This window comes from Salvelinus fontinalis, chromosome 26 (assembly GCF_029448725.1).
Source record: "Salvelinus fontinalis isolate EN_2023a chromosome 26, ASM2944872v1, whole genome shotgun sequence".
Taxonomy (NCBI): Eukaryota; Metazoa; Chordata; class Actinopteri; order Salmoniformes; family Salmonidae; genus Salvelinus; species Salvelinus fontinalis.
Window position 1 is genome coordinate 19,262,855 of NC_074690.1, and position 18,569 is coordinate 19,281,423.

Here is an 18,569-nt window from a genome sequence, read left to right on the forward strand (position 1 = left end):
ATCTCGGGAAGACATGTCAATTTATGACATTCCTGGGATTGTGGCAATCGCCTATCCTCTGGCTACAACCCCCTTGAACATTTAGGCTGGCTTTAGGGTGGCTGGGGTACAACCTTACAACAGGGATGTATTTCTGGAAACCAAGTTTGCGGCATCCTACGTTACAGATCACCCCATTCAGAACCCAGCCCTACCAGGCCCCAGCACCAACCCTGCCCTGCCAGGCCCCAGCACCAACCCTGCCCTGCCAGGCCCCAGCACCAACCCTGCCCTGCCAGGCCCCAGCACCAACCCTGCCCTGCCAGGCCCCAGCACCAACCCTGCCCTGCCAGGCCCCAGCACCGACCTGCCAGGCCCCAGCACTATTCCAGCCCTGCCAGGCCCCAGCACCAACCTGCCAGGCCCCAGCACTACTCCATCCCTGCCAGGTCCCAGCACTATTCCATCCCTGCCAGGTCCCAGCACTATTCCATCCCTGCCAGGTCCCAGCACTATTCCATCCCTGCCAGGTCCCAGCACTATTCCATCCCTGCCAGGTCCCAGCACCAACCTGCCAGGCCCCAGCACTATTCCATCCCTGCCAGGTCCCAGCACCGACCTGCCAGGCCCCAGCACTATTCCATCCCTGCCAGGTCCCAGCACCAACCTGCCAGGCCCCAGCACCAACCTGCCAGGCCTCAGCACTATTCCAGCCCTGCCAAGCCCCAGCACTATTCCAGCCCTGCCAGGTCCCAGCACTATTCCATCCCTGCCAGGTCCCAGCACCAACCTGCCAGGCCCCAGCACCAACCCTGCCCTGCCAGATCCCAGCACCAACCTGCCAGGCCCCAGCACTATTCCATCCCTGCCAGGTCCCAGCACCGACCTGCCAGGCCCCAGCACTATTCCAGCCCTGCCAGGCCCCAGCACCGACCTGCCAGGCCCCAGCAACATTCCAGCCCTGCCAGGTCCCAGCACCAACCTGCCAGGCCCCAGCACTATTCCAGCCCTGCCAGGCCCCAGCACTATTCCAGCCCTGCCAGGCCCCAGCACTATTCCAGCCCTGCCAGGCCCCAGCACCAACCTGCCAGGCCCCAGCACCAACCTGCCAGGCCCCAGCAACATTCCAGCCCTGCCAGGCCCCAGCACTATTCCAGCCCTGCCTAGCACGAGCTCAGACACAGACCTGCCCAGTTCTTATGCTAGCACCAGCTCATCCTTACCCAGCAAAGCCATTGCTGACAGCGGACTACCAACTGCAGAGGACATCCGGACATATCCAAAAGTTGGCCCCCGAAAACCTGCTTGTGAAGGAAGAAAACAGCACAAAACAGCAATTCTGACACACCAGTGAAGCAGGCCTTAGAAATGGAAAAGAATAACCCACAATCTAGCAAAAACAAGAAGCCAGCTAAAAAAAGAAAAATCGTAGAAGAGTCATCATCAGATGAAGAAGAGTGCTTCTGCCTAGTCTGTGTGGAGCCATTTTCAAACAGCCTTCCAAAGGAGACTTGGGTGACGTGTGTGATATGCAACAAAAGGCACACCAGCCATGATGCTTGCACCTCAGGCCAGGCAATTTATGTGTGCCAGAACTGTGACTCTGAAGATGAGTCTGATTAGTCAGATACGGATGTACGTCGTATAGGCTGTTACAAAACTGTGCATTAGTGCATTAGTGTGTTTAAACACCACATCTGTTTTGTTAAGACTTTAAACATTTAAGCAAGTTATCTGCAGCATTACATTACATTCCGATTCCAACAATTACCGTGGATCTATGTGCATGCCAGAGAACATTCGATTTCAAAGTTGAAAGTAAATTGGTCGTGCCACTTAATTCATGTGTGCTCTGCCAGCATTATTGTTTTGATTGAGAGGCATGATTTGCCAGATTCTCTAGGCATGATTGTTTTTATTTGGAGTTCTTTAATGAAGTTGAATGTGGTTTTGAATTTAAAATTAAAATCAATATTCACAATTAATTAGTTGTTCTTATTTGTTGATAATCCAATGTGACAACTTACCCGACGTAGTGTGACAATTTACCTGCTGATGAAGCAAATTGTCAGAAGTGCACACTCTCTATTTAACGATCTACAATTCCCTACTGAAATAAGATATGAAGATGTAATGAATACAAAATATGTTCCCAAGACTTCCTTCTTTCGTTTGGTATGACATTTATACCATTGTGATGTATTGTGCCCAGTAAATGTTAGACAGCATGACAAGTGTGACAACATACCTCGCTCTCCCCGACCTTAAACATGGAAGTCATCACACTTAATTCATAGAACCAGGTTTGCAAGAAGTACTCCTTAGTTTTTAATAAAAGTATATACAGTACATTGAAAACAGCTTATTTACTACTTTTATGCCTTTCTCCTGACTAAATAAACATATTCCAATAACATACATTTGTGGCTGGTTATCAAGGACATTCAAAAAAATGGAATACATGAAGCAGCAGATATTATTTTATGATATATTACAGTGCAACTGCTGTCGGTAGAAATTGAAGCTGGTTGAGAGAATGCCAAGAGTACCAGTCAAAAGTTTGGACACATCTACTCATTCAAGGTATTTTCTTTATTTTTTACTATTTTCTACATTGTAGAATAATAGTGAAGACATCAAACTATGAAATAACACATATGGAATCATGTGGTAACCAAAAAAGTATTAAACAAATCAAAATATATTTTATATTTGAAATTCTTCAAACCCTTTACCTTGATGACAGCTTTGCACACTCTTGGCATTCTCTCAACCAGCTTCACTTGGAATGCTTTTCCGACAATCTTGAAGGAGTTCCCATATTTGCTGAGTACTTGTTGGCTGCTTTTCCTTCACTCTGCATTCCAACATCTCAAACCATCTCAATTGTGTTGAGGTCGGGTGATTGTGGAGGCCAGGTCACAGCCTTACACAGCCTATGGGTGTGTTGGGTCATTGTCCTGTTGAAAAACAAATAGTCCCACTAAGTGCAAACCAGATGGGATGGCGTATCGCTGCAGAATGCTATAGTAGCCATGCTGGTCAAGTGTGCCTTGAATTGTAAATAAATCACGACAGTGTCACCAGCAAAGCACCCCCACACCATCACACCTCCTCCTCCATGCTTCATGGCGGAAACCACACATGCAGAGATCATCCGTTCACCTACTCTGCGTCTCACAAAGCAAATTTGGACTCATCAGATCAAAGAACAAATTTCCAACGGTCTAATGTCCATTGCTCGTGTTTCTTGGCCAAATCAAGTCTCTTCTTCTTACTGGTGTCCTTTAGAAGTGGTTTCTTTGCAGCAATTTGACCAGGAAGGCCTGATTACGCAGTCTCCTCTGAACAGTTGATGTTGAGATGTGTCTGTTACGTCAATTTATTTGGCCTGCAATATCTGAGGCTGGTAACTCTAACGAAGTTCTTGAAATTTTCCACATTGACTGACCTTCATGTCTTAAAGTAATGATGGACTGTAATTTCTCTTTGCTTATTTGAGCTGTTCTTGCCATAATATGGACTTGGTCTTTTACCAAATAGGGTTATCTTCCGTATACCACCCCTCCCTTGTCACAACACAACTGACTGCCTCAAACGCATGAAGAAGGAAAGAAATTCCACAAATTAAGGAATTCCAGGGGACTACCTCATGAAGCTGGTTGAGAGAATGCCAAGAGTGTGCAAAGCTGTCATCAAGGCAAAGGGTGGCTACTTTGAAGAATCTAAAATATATTTTGATTTGTTAAAAAAAATTGGTTACTACATGATGTGTTATTTCATAGTTTGATGTCTTCACTATTATTCTACAACATAGAAAATAGTAAATAATAAAGAAAACCCCTTGAATGAGTAGCTGTGTCTAAACTTTGACTGGTACTGTACATTGACAAACCAGAACTCAATATGAGGAGACTGGGTTTTATAGGTTTTCCTCCATTTTCCTCTGTGAAATTTCATGGATTACCCCGATACTCTGCAGACAAGAAGAAATAACAGAGATCCTTTTTCAGTTAATTGCATCGACTGCAGGAAGCAGGCTTTTTGTTAAACATTTCTCTCATATCCATGCCTCAATGGCTTACTCCCTTACATAATATAATTTACAATTCAATAACTTAACCCCCTATTAAGATGTTTAGGGAATCTTTAGAATCAACAGATTTACCACAGAATGTAAGTTTCTATAGGCCAATTTAACTCCTTTTCTTTAAAAAAAATTAAGAAATGTTTTATTTATTAACTCATCCACCCTCTTCAGAGGACAAATATCTTAGTTTTTTATAGCTTTTCTGCTACATATACAGTTGTAGTCGAAAGTTTACATACACTTAGGTTGGAGTCATTTTTTCAACCACTCCACAAATTTCTTATTAACAAACTATAGTTTGACACAAGTCATTTTTCCAACAATTGTTTACAGATAGATTATTTCACTTATAATTCACTGTATCACAGTTCCAGTGGGTCAGAAGTTTACATACACTAAGTTGAATGTGCCTTCTAAACAGCTTGGAAAATTCCAGAAAATGATGGCTTTAGAAGCTTCTGATGGCTTTAGAAGCTTCTGATAGGCTAATTGACATAATTTGAATCAATTGGAGGTGTACCTGTGGATGTATTTCAAGGCCTACCTTCAAACTTAGTGCCTCTTTGCTTGACATCATGGGAAAATCAAAAGAAATCAGCCAAGACCTCAGAAAAAAAATTGTAGACCTCCACAAGTCTGGTTCATCCTTGGGAGCAATTTCCAAATGCCTGAAGGTACCACGTTCATCTGTATAAACAATAGTACGCAAGTATAAACACCATAGGACCCCACAGCCGTCATACCGCTCAGGAAGGAGATGCGTTCTGTCTCCTAGAGATGAACGTACTTTAGTGCGAAAAGTACCAATCAATCCCAGAACAACAGCAAAGGCCCTTGTGAAGATGCTGGAGGAAACAGGTACAAAAGTATCTATATCCACAGTAAAACCAGTCCTATATCGACATAACCTGAAAGGCCGCTCAGCAAGGAAGAAGCCACTGCTCCAAAACCGCCATAAAAAAAGCCAGACCGGTTTGCAACTGCACATGGGGACAAAGATTGTACTTTTTGGAGAAATGTCCTCTGGTCTGATGAAACAAAAATAGAACTGTTTGGCCATAATGACCATTTTTACGTTTGGAGGAAAAAGGGAGAGGCTTGCAAGCCGAAGAACACCATCCCAACCGTGAAGCACGGGGTGTCAACATCATATTGTGGTGGTGCTTTGCTGCATGAGGGACTGGTGCACTTCACAAAATAGATGGCATCATGAGGATGGAAAATTATGTGGATATATTGAAGCAACATCTCAAGACATCAGTCAGGAAATTAAAGCTTGGTCGCAAATGGGTCTTTCAAATGGACAATGACCCCAAGCATACTTCCAAAGTTGTGGCAAAATGGCTTAAGGACAACAAAGTCAAGGCTTAGGCCTCCTGGGTGGCGCAGTGGTCTAGGGCACTGCATCGCAGTGCTAGCTGCGCCACCAGAGTCTCTGGGTTTGCGCCCAACCGGGAGGTCCGTGGGGCGACGCACAATTGGCATAGCGTCGGGAGGGTTTGGCCGGTAGGGATATCCTTGTCTCAGTATGTAAAAATGTAATAAAAATGTATGCACTCTACTGTAAGTCGCTCTGAATAAGAGCGTCTGCTAAATGACTAAAATGTAAATGTATGTATTGGAGTGGCCATCACGAAGCCCTGACCTCTATCCCATCGAACACTTGTGGGCTGAACTGAAAAAGCGTGTGCAAGCAAGCAGGCCTGCAAACCTGACTCTGTTACACCAGCTCTGTCAGGAGGAATGGGCCAAAATTCACCCAACTTATTGTGGGAAGCTTGTGAAAGGCTACCCGAAATGTTTCACCCAAGTTATACAATTTAAAGGTAATGTCACCAAATACTATTTGAGTGCATGTAAACTTCTGTCCCACTGGGAATGTGATGAAATAAATAAAAGCTGAAATAAATAATTCTCTCTACTATTATTCTGACAATTCACATTCTTAAAATAATGTGGTGATACTAACTGACCTAATATATGGAATTTTTACTAGGATTAAATGTCAGGAATTGTGAAAACCTGAGTTTAAATGTATTTGGCTAAGGTGTATGTAAACTTCAGACTTCAACTACATACATTTTACAAATAGATTTGACATATACATTTTGCATACACATTTTACATACTTGGTACTGTTATATAAAGCAGTCACATAACAATAATACATTACCAAACAAACTCTTTAATCCCAACCCTCAGCCACTCTCAGCCCATCCCACCTATCACCATAGACCACCCTTGTTTGGTTTCCATGTGCCATATATTTTTCAATTGTGCTGTGATGTTTTACCAAATTTTTTAACCTTTCTTAATCGTTTATTATCCACAGATTGTGAGCTAAAGATGAAAACCTTTCCTACGAGTATTATTATATTATTTATTGACTGACTGGCTTTCCAGATTGCCCCACACTGCTATTTGTAAGGTAAATTTTAAGTGCATGTTGTGATTTTTTAACCAATTTCACTACTTAATATGGAGCAAAAACTCATCTCTAAAGTAGAGGCTCTATGACTCATTACAAATTAACATTTGTCACATTTAGATGACATTCTAATGTCATAATAAACATTTGTCTCAGCCATGTTGAATTAAAAGTTCCAGTAAGATGCTAATCTTGGCATTCTTAGCAACAGAACTTAATACATTTATTTAGGATTCACTTAAATACCCAGAGGGTATATGAACTCACTCTGAGCCGGAGTCGGATTTAGAATACTGCTGCAGCTCTCGTAAGTGTTGATTGATATGTGCTGTGGAAACAACAGAACAACGACATTAGCCATTGTTCATAGTATATCACAGTGTTTATAAGAAGTGATTTTTATATCTTACCTGAACTGTAACCGTTCGAGCTGTCCATTCCTGAACCGTTCATCCTTGTGGCGCCTGATGATGACGAAGCACTTGACCCGGACCTACCCAATCCTGTGTTGCCGTTTTCTGTTGCAGAAGCACCCCACCCACCAGTTCCAGCACCCAATTCTGTTCCAGCAGTTGACCCCCTTTTACCTTGCCCTGTTACACTCAACCCTTCCCCACCCATCCCTGTGTTACCCATTCCTGTGGAACCCCACCCACCTGTAGCCCACAAACCCATTTCGGTTGACCGAAATGGGTTAGTTGAGCCTGGCTCGTTACCTGTCCCTGTCCCACCTGCCCCTGCACTGCCGAATGGATTTGAACCCATGCCAGTGGACTCAAACCCTCTTGAGCTTGCCCCTGCCCCACCAAATCCATTCCCAGTTGAGCCAGGGTCACCCATCCCATGCCTGCTACCCCAGGGTCCAGTCTGATTTGGTCTGAACATCCCTGGGTTACCCATTCCAGTCTGAAACATAATAAGACAAAGAAAATAATGTTTAGTTAGTACCGGTATGTGAAAATACTTCAACATATAACAATGAATCATGCTGTTTATCTAGCATATTCAAATATAATAATAGCACAAACATATCATGTTAATTATTACATGACCACCAATTGTATCTTATAGACTGTGGCACTTTACCAGCCAGTGGGGCCTTTACCTATCCTCGAGTTCCCTGCATTGTTTTTTTGGAATGAGATTGACACTTCCTCCAGTCCCATAGTGGGACCCCTGCTGATCAGATTGGTACTGGAGGAAGTGTCATAGTGTCTATTCTGATCATACACATTTTATGATCAGAAGTTTATGAAGGCAAAAATGTATGAAAGCGTGTATACTTATTGTTTTAAATGTATGTAGTTCTGTCTTTGTCTATTGATGTTTTGTATTATGTTATGGTTTATGTTTTGTATGGACCCCATGAAGAGTAGCTGCTGCTTTAGTAGTAGCTAATTGGGATCCTAATAAGATACCAAAAATAAAACATCTCTATGGTCCAAAACAGTGCAAGGCGTATTTACTTCAGAGAGCATTATGAAAGCATGATGATTTATTTTATTGTAAGAAAGACAACATCATGTTTGAATGTGCCCATTACTTGAATTGATACAAACTCATGCCTGTACATACAGTGCAGGTTTTGGCAATACATTTTCTTTTTAAACAGGCAAGTTAAATCCTTATTTACAATTACAGCCTACACCAGCCAAACCTGGGCCAATTGTGTGCCACCCTATGGGACTTACAATCACAGCTGGTTGTGATACAGCCTGGATTTGAACCAGGGTGTCTGTATTGACACCTCAAGCACTGAGATGCAGTGCCTTAGACTGCTGTGCCACGCGGGAGCCCCCCAGTTTAATGTAGTCCACAGTAAAGCACGACAACAACCTATCAATCATTGCTTACATTTTCCACTGATGTATTTTATTATAGCTAATTGTCATAAAAAATCTTATGAGGAGCTCCTGCAACTCTCATTTACATGGTTAGATCTTTTGACCAGCGTCCCAACTCTATCGCTTCACACGAATGACGGAAGCCATTTCTGGCACCAGTTTGACTTCTAAATCATTTATGTTGTTATCTACCGCCACTTATCACTGAGTTGGATGAAAGCCTGGTGTAATACCACGCGATAGAGCTTCCCTTACCCTGGAGCCACAGTTGACCAGTGAGGTGTTGAGGTTATTGATCTTGTCCTTGAGAATGCTGATCTCACCCTCCTTCACCTTCATCCCTGTCTCCTGTAGCTCCTTGTCCCCCTGCAGCCTTCTGCTGTCCATCAGCAGCCTCTCCGTCTCTTGGTCGTATTTCTCCTGGGTCTTCTGAAGCTTCTCGCGGTGCTCCAGGGCCATGGCACTGCGGTTGTAGCTGCACCAGTCGTAGACCTCCTTCAGCTGGTCTTTATCCGCCTGCAGCCTGGCACTGCAGCCCTCAATCTCCGACATCTGAAAGCCCACCTTGTTCAGGTATTGCTGGAACTTGTTCTCCACCTCGCGGGACAGACCGGTGCAGTTGTTGCGGATCTGGTCCAGGTGGTGGAGCTGCTTCTCGCAGGTGAGCAGGAAGGGGCTGACATTGGGCAGAAGGTTGTCGATCTTCAACAGGAAGGCTTTAGAGACGTCGGAGATGCCGGCCAGAGATTGGACAAAGTCCTCCTTGCACTTCTTCCTGTAGCCCTCCAGTTGTCTCTGCAGGAAGGTCTTGTCCCTCTGGAGGGAGATGGCCTCCAGGGTCAGGGTGTCCCGGTCCATGGCTGTGTTCTCCATCTCCATCCTCATGAACTGCACCGTCTGACTGAAGTTGGAGCTCACTAGCTTTAGCAATTGTTCCAGCTGCTGGACCTGGTTTTCTTGCATATTATTGTTGTTGCATATAAAAGTTTTTGAAGAACAAAAAGAAGAAAGAAAAAACTTTTATGTTAATACTTCGGAACCAAGATCAGATTTTGTCCGGGAAATAATGTTGATTCAACCAGTGTGTGCCCAGTGGGAAGTTAATAGGTTTAGGAAAGCTTAGCTGTGAATTATTAGAATGAGATTCTGAGTGGACGATTGAACATGAATACTGTATGTAACACTAGCGCAGAGCAATAAAGCCTTGTTTGTCTTACAGCTCTCTTACCATTTGGTGGCATGGCCCTGAAGCATTGGTTCATTCTAAGTTGAATCTGACATCTTCCCTTATCGTTTTCACACTGAGTCTGTGGATATTAATAACAGACATGCATCAGCACCACATTTTGTCTACCAATAATAATTTGAGTGAAAATTTCACCTACAGATTTAAGATGTGCAGCAACAGAAAATGTGAATTATTATGTGGATTATAGACATCTTTTTTTATTATGGACATGTTTTGTAGAGGTTGATCCATTTTTCATTTGGGCAAATCAAGACTGACATTTTTAACTGTCCTTAAAAAAAAAAATGTTTTACCTTGGGTGGCAGGTAGCCTAGTGGTTAGAGTGTTGGACTATTAATCAAAAGGTTGCAAGATCAAATCCCAAAAGTAAAAAAATCTGTTGTTCTGCCCCTGAACAAGGCAGTTAACCCACTGTTCCTAGGACATCATTGAAAATAAGAATTTGTTGTTAAATGGCTTGCCTAGTTAAATAAAGACAAATTAAACATACTACACTATTGAATTTTCTGCTGTACAGAAACATTTCTGCAAAAACAGAATGATCAAATTAAGATACGGCACATTTTTGTTGACACTGTTGCAAAATAGTGCACATTTTTGTTGACACTGTTGCAAAATAAGATATATATATCTATAGAAATGATGAACAGTCAAGCTTAAATCTGAATATACAGTGATTAGTGATTGTTAATGTTGATGACTGCATGACCACTGTTTTAACCTTTTCAGTTATATTTGCTGAAATTATCTGAAATGAAATCATATGTTATATGATATGTATAAGAGACTTGAATGTAATATTTGTAATATTAAATTACACTCAAATCAAAATCATGTAGCACATGTTTTGTTTTCCTATCCACTAATACAGCTAAACTGGCATTTTAATATTCAGTAAACCAATCATTGGGATCCGACTGTATATAGTGTACTGCTGTCATTGTAATGAATATTCAAAATCGACATATTGAAAATCCACCAAAGTTTTTCAAAATATGCATGCCTAAAAATCCAACACAACCTCACAAATCCCCTCTAGCATTGACCTGTGAACAATGATGACAAAACCAGTCTCAGTTCTTACCACTAGTCCTTTGAGATTGGCGATGAACATGCCAGACCCGTTTGCCACTTGACGCAGATTCATCATATACCTGTCGTTGCGCATCTTGTCAGTCAGGGTGGCGTTCAGGAGCTTCGTCAGGTTCTTTCCCTGCTGCCGGAGGTTGATGTTGTCAATGGAGAGGCGGCTGAAGCTCTTCTCCAGGTCCTGGACCCGGCTCTCGGCCGCCGCGTCTGGGGAGCTCCCATAGACCAGGAAGAGCACCAGGCTGACGATGATGAGCGACTGGATCAGAGAGGAGAAGAAGAAGACAACCCTCGTGTAGTAGCCACAGCTCTTCCCCCTGGGCTTCTGGATCTTCCTCCTGGCCTCCAAGCCAAACTTGGCCTGGGAGTAACTGCTTTTGTACATGACTGTTTAGCCTCTGAGGCACAGTACAGAACAGAACACCCTTACTGAGAAACAGCCAAGCCCAGACCGATTTAGAGGGTTCAAATGGTGTCCACTTCTTGAGAACCAAGTAGAGAGCGTTAAACCCCAAGCACTGAACTCTTCTTTCCCAAACAAAAAGCTAAACAAATAGATAAAATGTGAGATATCTGAGGCAGACCCTGGTAGTGGAGATATCTGAGGCAGACCCTGGTAGTGGAGATATCTGAGGCAGACCCTGGTAGTGGAGATATCTGAGGCAGACCCTGGTAGTGGAGATAGTATCCCGTGTCTGAGCTAAGGTAGCACACATTGACAGCCCAAACAGTAAAGTTCCAGGCGTTTTCTCTCCTGAGCGTTATATGGTGTGAAAGTGAGAAGACAGGATTATGTCTGAGGTGTAAACATGGTCAGGAGTTTAGAACCGCCTCACCACACTTCCCACTCTGGGAACTCCTTCCTTGACATCATGTCAGGGGTTAGGATAACTCACACACACACACACACACACACACACAGAGGAGGTGATTCAGACCACATTCACACAACCTTAGCCCCATGCGGGGCCAGCTGTCCCTTTGTTTGACAGGTAGCCTAGCAGTTAAGGGCGTTGGGCCAGTAAACTAAAGGTTGCTGGTTTGAATCCCGGTGCCGACTTACTGAAAATCTGGTGATGTGCTCTTGAGCAAGGCACTTAACCCTAATTGCTGTTGTAAGTCACTCTGGATAAGAGTGTCTGCTAAATGACTAAAATGTAAATGTCAGCACATGTGACAAGAGATAGTGGTTCTGAAATGACCTGCTTTGAAGGAGATTATAATCTTAGGTACATTTTAGGAAAAGTCTTCAGGTTTAACAGTCCTATTTAACAAGGTGTGCCTACACTGTACTAACACTTTACCAGTCTACGTAACTAAGATGTATTAGTGTGCCTAGGTATTAGGGACACTTAAATTTGATGTTTTTTGTGTCATATATGATGGTCTTCAATTTTTCTTGATCTAAACACTACATCAACCTTTACCTTCTCTGTGATAAGTTGTAAGGTCGGGAAAGGCCACTGTTAACCAGTATGTGGGGTGGGTTAGGTACATGAATCTTCACCCTCTTGACAGGTAAATGCTCCATTAACGTTTGTTCTGACCATTGTTCTGAAGATATTATCTGTTCTGAAGATTTGATCTGTCTATATTATCTTCCTCCGTATCTCAAAATGGCACCTTGTGAAGACCTACTGTAATTTCCAAGAAAAAACCCAACTGTTTTACGGTATTATGAACATGTTTTCCGGTGCACGGCACCAGAAGTTAAGTGTCAGGACCATAGCACATGTTGTTCCACAGACATTCTCATTAAGTATCGGAGCCAGCAGCCCTTTGATGCTCTGCGTCTCAACCCAACTTGCTGACGTGGGCAGCTGACAGTCAGTCTCTCAGGACACCCCAAACACAGCAGCAGAATGAAAGCCAGAACTTGTCCTGCCTGCCAGCCATTGTTGCCGTGCCAACCCTGTCTTCAGAGGAAGCAATAATTCACTAAGGAATTGGCCATCTCATCTGAGTTGTTACCATCGGGACAGATCACAGATAAAGCTTGGGAACAAAAGCAGGATATCAGGGACAAACACAGAAGTACACACAAAATGTTGAATATTGAGAATGAAATGGGCTGTTTATCTGGAGCATAAACAACTGTTATTTTTGAGGACCAGGTGTTGGAACTTAGTGTATTAAACGTTTCCCTGCGTGTACCTACCTCCTAGAAATCTATCAACTCCTTCACTGTAATCTTGTAGACGGCCGTTTAGGAATATCACAGAACAATATACTACTTTTAGTTTCCACCATATCTAACACTTTCAAATCTCAGAGGGAGAGTCTACAAGGCAGGATCATAAACATGGATTGTTATTGAATTAGAATTTGACCTCTTTTTTTTCATGTATCAGGTATTTGCAAATATTTTTTTTATTAGAATAACTTTATTCATGGCCATAACACATACTGCCACCAAGTGTTAACTGCAACTCCTGCAACCAATTTTCCCTCCAACCAACGTACATCAGAGAGAATTTTAGAAATGGATGTGTCATGGAAGGATGGAATGAACGGGCTTCTTGGAGAAGAAATAAGTAAATATCAACAAATTTGAAGGATATACATAAAGATGGTATTCCGTCGAGGCGGAAAAACATTACAGAACGTCCCAGTAAAAAGGTTGCATTTACTTATTCATGGTCGGGCTTGTTTAGATCAGATTATTTGTCTTTAATTAATCATGGCTTGAACCACTTAGATTTTCTACAGCAGTGCATTATTTACCAGAACCTCAAAACATAAAAAATGTAGACAAACAATAAATGTAGCTGGAGTTACTGTGTTCTCGAGACCTAGTAAACTCAGTTAGAAAGTTTTCCTCCACACTGAATTACACAAATTATGGTGTGATTCTCCTCTTCAAAAGATTTTAGCATCTAAATCTTGATGGGGCAAAAAAAAAAGAGAGAGTGAAATGTATTCCAGCAAAGCCACTACACAACACAACACTAAACAATACATTAATTGCACTATAGAGGTGACAAACGATGCCCACAAACAGTTAGGTCCTACATAAAACTGTCCCAACATCTTACCACTGCTACACCTGGCTATCAGCAGAGCCTTGTCTGGCAGCGAAACAGTTCATTCAGCCTCATTTACTGCCTTTAAAAAAAACCGCTGGTACGGCTGACTTGCTTAGACAAATGTGGTTTCTAATGACAATTGAGATGTACAAACTATAGCATAAGGGGGCGACAAGCGGATGAGAGGCAATCCGTAATTTTGATTAAGACAATGAGCGAGCTAGGACAGACGTAACGTTAGTGTTTATAACTATTTGTTTAGCACTTTTGAAATGTACAGTGACAGAATTCAGAACATGGGCCGTTCTTACAGTGCTCTCCCTGTACACCAAGTCAGAACCGTAGGATAAATAAAGGGGGCATATAAGCAGACAATGAAAGGTCTTACAATATTCAATGACTACATTTCTCTAAAACAGGTTATCTTCTTATGGCTGCAATCCCGTTAACGGGATGATATGACAACAGCCAGTGAAAGTGCAGGGCGCCAAATTCAAACAACAGAAATCTCATAATTAAAATTCCTCAAACACATGTATCTTATACCATTTTAAGGGTAATCTTGTTGTTAATCCCACCAAAGTGTCCGATTTCAAATAGGCTTTTCAGCGAAAGCACCACAAACGATTATGTTAGGTCACCACCAACTCACAGAAAAATTCAGCCATTTTTCCAGCCAAAGAGAGGAGTCACAAAAAAGCACAAATAGAGATAAAATTAATCACTTGATGATCTTCATCAGATGACACCCATAGGACTTCATGTTACACAATACATATATGTTTTGTTCGATTAAGTTCATATTTATATCCAAAAACCTCAGTTTACATTGGCGCCATGTTCAGAAATGCCTCCAAAATATCTGGAGAAATTGCAGAGAGCCACGTCAAATAACAGAAATACTCATCATAAACTTTGATGAAAGATACATGTTTTACATAGAATTAAAGATAGACTTGTTCTTAATGCAACCGCTGTGTCAGATTTCAAAAAGCTTTACGGCAAAACACAATATTCAATCATCTGAAAACAGCGTTCAGCCACAAAAGCAAGCCATACAGTTACCCGCCAAATTGTGCAGTCAACAAAACTCATAAAAAGCATTATAAATCTTCACTTACCTTTGCTGATCTTCGTCGGAATGCACTCCCAGGACTCCCACTTCCACAAGAAATTTTGGTTTTGTTCGGTAATGTCCATCATTTATGTCAAAATAGCTATTTTTGTAGCGTGTTTGGTTAACAAATCCAACGTCAGGAAGCGCGTTCACTAAAAGCTGACGAAATGTCCAAGTTCCGTAACAGTCGGTAGAAACATGTCAAACGATGTATTGAATCAATCTTTAGAATGTTTTTAACATAAATCTTGAATAACGTTCCAACCAGAGAATTACATTGACTTCAGATGCACGATGGAACAGAGTTCCCTCTCATGTGAGCGCATATGGTCAAAGAATGGTCAGGTCATGGCAGACCTGACTAATTCCCCTTTCATTCGGCCCCCCTTCACAGTAGAGGCATCAGACAAGGTTCTACAGACTGTTGACATCTAGTGGAAGCCGTAGGAAGTGCAAACTCATCCATATCTCGCTTTGATTTCAATAGGATCTTGGTTGAAAATCGACCAGCCTCAGAATTTCCACTTCCTTTTTGGATTTTTTCTCAGGTTTTTGCCTGCCATATGAGTTCTGTTATACTCACAGACATAATTCAAACAGTTTTAGAAACTTCAGAGTGTTTTCTATCCAATACTAATAATAATATGCATATATTAGCAACTATGACTGAGGAGCAGGTCGTTTACTCTGGGCACCTCTGTGCACCTTTCATCCAAGCTACTCAATACTGCCCCTGCAGCCATAAGAAGTTATAGGCAACAGTTGAACAATCAGAACAGTAGGTGAAATTAAGAGAGGTAAATAGACAAAATGATTAGGGTGAGGGACATGGACTACTAACATCTTACTACACAACATACACTTAGTATTACTTTCTTAGCTACAGTATACATATCTCCCAGGCATATTACAACATTTATGAAGCAGCATACAATACATTTTTGGGCTCACATTGTTGTGCTCGGCTCACTTGAACAGGAAGCAGAAGGCGGTTCTCCGAGTTAACAATTGTTTTGAGCGAGGCACAAATCATGCTTCATTGACAGCATGGCCAATGTTAAATGTTTATCATTTAACTTGGAAAAGAGCCCCTTAATCCCAGATTTAGGACCCCATATGTCACGATCGTGTGGGGGAGAGACGGACCAAAACGCAGCATGTGGAAAATAAGCCATCTTCTTTTTATTGTGAAGAAGAAAAAACGAAACAAAACACTTACAAACTAACAAAACAATAAACGACCGTGAAGCTATAAACGAAGTGCACACACACAGGCTACAAACGTTCACCATAGACAATTACCCACAACAAACTAAAGCCTATGGCTACCTTAAATATGGCTCCCAATCAGAGACAACAGAAACCAGCTGTCTCTAATTGGGAACCCATTCAGGCAACCATAGACTTTCCTAGACAACTACACACAACATTAAACCATCTATACACCTTAACCCTCTAAACCATACAACACCCTAGACAATACAAAAACACACAAACTTCCCCATGTCACACCCTGACCTAACTAAAGTAATAATGAAAACAAAGATATTAAGGCCAGGGCGTGACATAACCCCCCCCTTAAGGCGCGAACTCCGGGCGCACCAGCACACAGTCTAGGGGAGGGTCTGGGTGGGCTTCCGTCCACGGTGGCGGCTCCGGCACTGGTCGTGGTCCCCACCCCACCACAGTCACTACCCGCCTCCGTAGCTTCCTCCAAATGGCCACCCTCCACATTAACCCCACTGGATTAAGGGGCAGCACCGGACTAAGGGGCAGCACCGGACTAAGGGGCAGCACCGGACTAAGGGGCAGCACCGGACTAAGGGGCAGCACCGGACTAAGGGGCAGCACCAGGATAAGGGGCAGCACCAGGATAAGGGGCAGCACCAGGATAAGGGGCAGCACCAGGATAAGGGGCAGCACCAGGATAAGGGGCAGCACCAGGATAAGGGGCAGCATCAGGATAAGGGGCAGCTCCGGACTGAGGGACGGATCCTGGCTGGATGGCGGATCCTGGCTGGCTGGCTCTGGTGGATCCTGGCTGGCTGGCGGATCCTGGCTGGCTGGCTCTGGCGGATCCTGGCTGGATGACGGCTCTGGCGGATCCTGGCTGGATGACGGCTCTGGCGGATCCTGGCTGGACGGCTCATGGCTGGCTAACGGATCTGGCTGCTCATGGCTAGCTGACGGATCTGGCTGCTCATGGCTGGCTGACGGATCTGGCTGCTCATGGCTGGCTGACTGATCTGGCTGCTCATGGCTGGCTGACTGATCTGGCTGCTCATGGCTGGCTGACGGATCTGGCTGCTCATGGCTGGCTGACGGATCTGGCTGCTCATGGCTGGCTGACTGATCTGGCTGCTCATGGCTGGCTGACTGATCTGGCTGCACATGGCTGGCTGGCGGATCTGGCAGATCCTGTCTGGTTGGCGGCTCTGGCAGATCCTGTCTGGTTGGCGGCTCTGGCAGATCCTGTCTGGTTGGCGGCTCTGGCAGATCCTGTCTGGTTGGCGGCTCTGGCAGATCCTGTCTGGTTGGCGGCTCTGGCAGATCCTGTCTGATGAATGGCTCTAGCGGCTCCTGACTGACGAACGGCTCTGACGGCTCAGGACAGACGGGCGGCTCAGATGGCGCTGGGTAGACGGATGGCTCAGATGGCGCTGGGTAGACGGATGGCTCAGATGGCGCTGGGTAGACGGATGGCTCAGATGGCGCTGGGTAGACGGATGGCTCAGATGGCGCTTGGCAGACGGGCAGTTCAGGCATCGCTGTGCAGGCGGCAGACTCTGGCCGGCTGAGGCGCACTGTAGGCCTGGTGCGTGGTGCCGGAACTGTTGGTACCGGGCTGGGGACACGCATCTCAGGGCTAGTGCGGGGAGCAGGAACAGGGCATACTGGACCCTGGGAGCGCACATTAGGCCTAGTGCGTGGTGCCGGAACTGGTGGTACCGGACTGGGGACACGCATCTCAGGGCTAGTGCGGGGAGCAGCAACAGGACGCACAGGACTCTGGGGACACACAGGAGGCTTGTTGCGTGGTTTAGGCACTGGTGGTAATAGGCTGGAGACACGCACCATAGGGCTAGTGCGTGGAGGAGGCACTGGTGGTACTGAGCTGGGGACTGTCACAGGAGAGTTAGTACGTGGGGCTGATACAGGAGGTGCAGGATTAGGGAGGCGTACAGGAGGCCTGGTTCGTGGGACTGTTATTCCCAGACGGTTAGCACGCACATCAGGACGAGCATGGAGAGCTGACTCAGGTAACATCACATCCCGCACACGCTCTGTCGGGTGGATCTTGTGCCTCACGCACCAACACAGCAGCTCCCTCATTTCACTCTCTTCCAACCTCCCCAATAAATCCTTAACAGTCTCTGTATCATTCCCATTGCTCACCTCCAATATCAGCCCGACTGGCTCAGGTTCCTTCTTAGTCCTCACGGGTAGCACGGGAAGTTGACGCAGATCTCCCATCTGGACTCGCCACACTCCCCATGAGCCCCTCCCCAAGAAATTTTTGGGTATTACTCACGGGTTTCCAGCCTTGCTTCTGTGCTGCCTCCTCATATCGCCTCCTTTCGGCTTTCGCTGCCTCCAGCTCTTCACGAGGGAGGCGATATTCTCCCGGTTGTGCCCAAGGCCCCTTACCATCCAGTATCTCCTCCCATGTCCATGAATCCTGTGTAGGTGGGTCCTGTTGCCGCTTTACATGCCGCTTGGTCCTGCATTGGTGGGTAATTCTGTCAC

The 18,569-nt window shown here is 44.4% G+C and overlaps 1 protein-coding gene across 1 annotated transcript; it reads right to left on the bottom strand.

Annotated features, from left to right (window-relative positions):
• Positions 1–2,262: 2,262 nt before the first annotated feature.
• Positions 2,263–11,444, bottom strand: LOC129823843 (keratin, type I cytoskeletal 9-like). The gene is made up of 6 exons (XM_055882876.1): positions 10,675–11,444; positions 9,570–9,648; positions 8,597–9,297; positions 6,908–7,403; positions 6,765–6,825; positions 2,263–3,955 (listed from the first exon to the last, which is right to left on the bottom strand). Exons 1-6 carry the CDS (start codon positions 11,062–11,064, stop codon positions 3,943–3,945), a joined length of 1,740 nt encoding a protein of 579 aa, XP_055738851.1. The 5' UTR covers positions 11,065–11,444; the 3' UTR covers positions 2,263–3,942.
• Between the last annotated feature and the right edge of the window lie 7,125 nt (positions 11,445–18,569).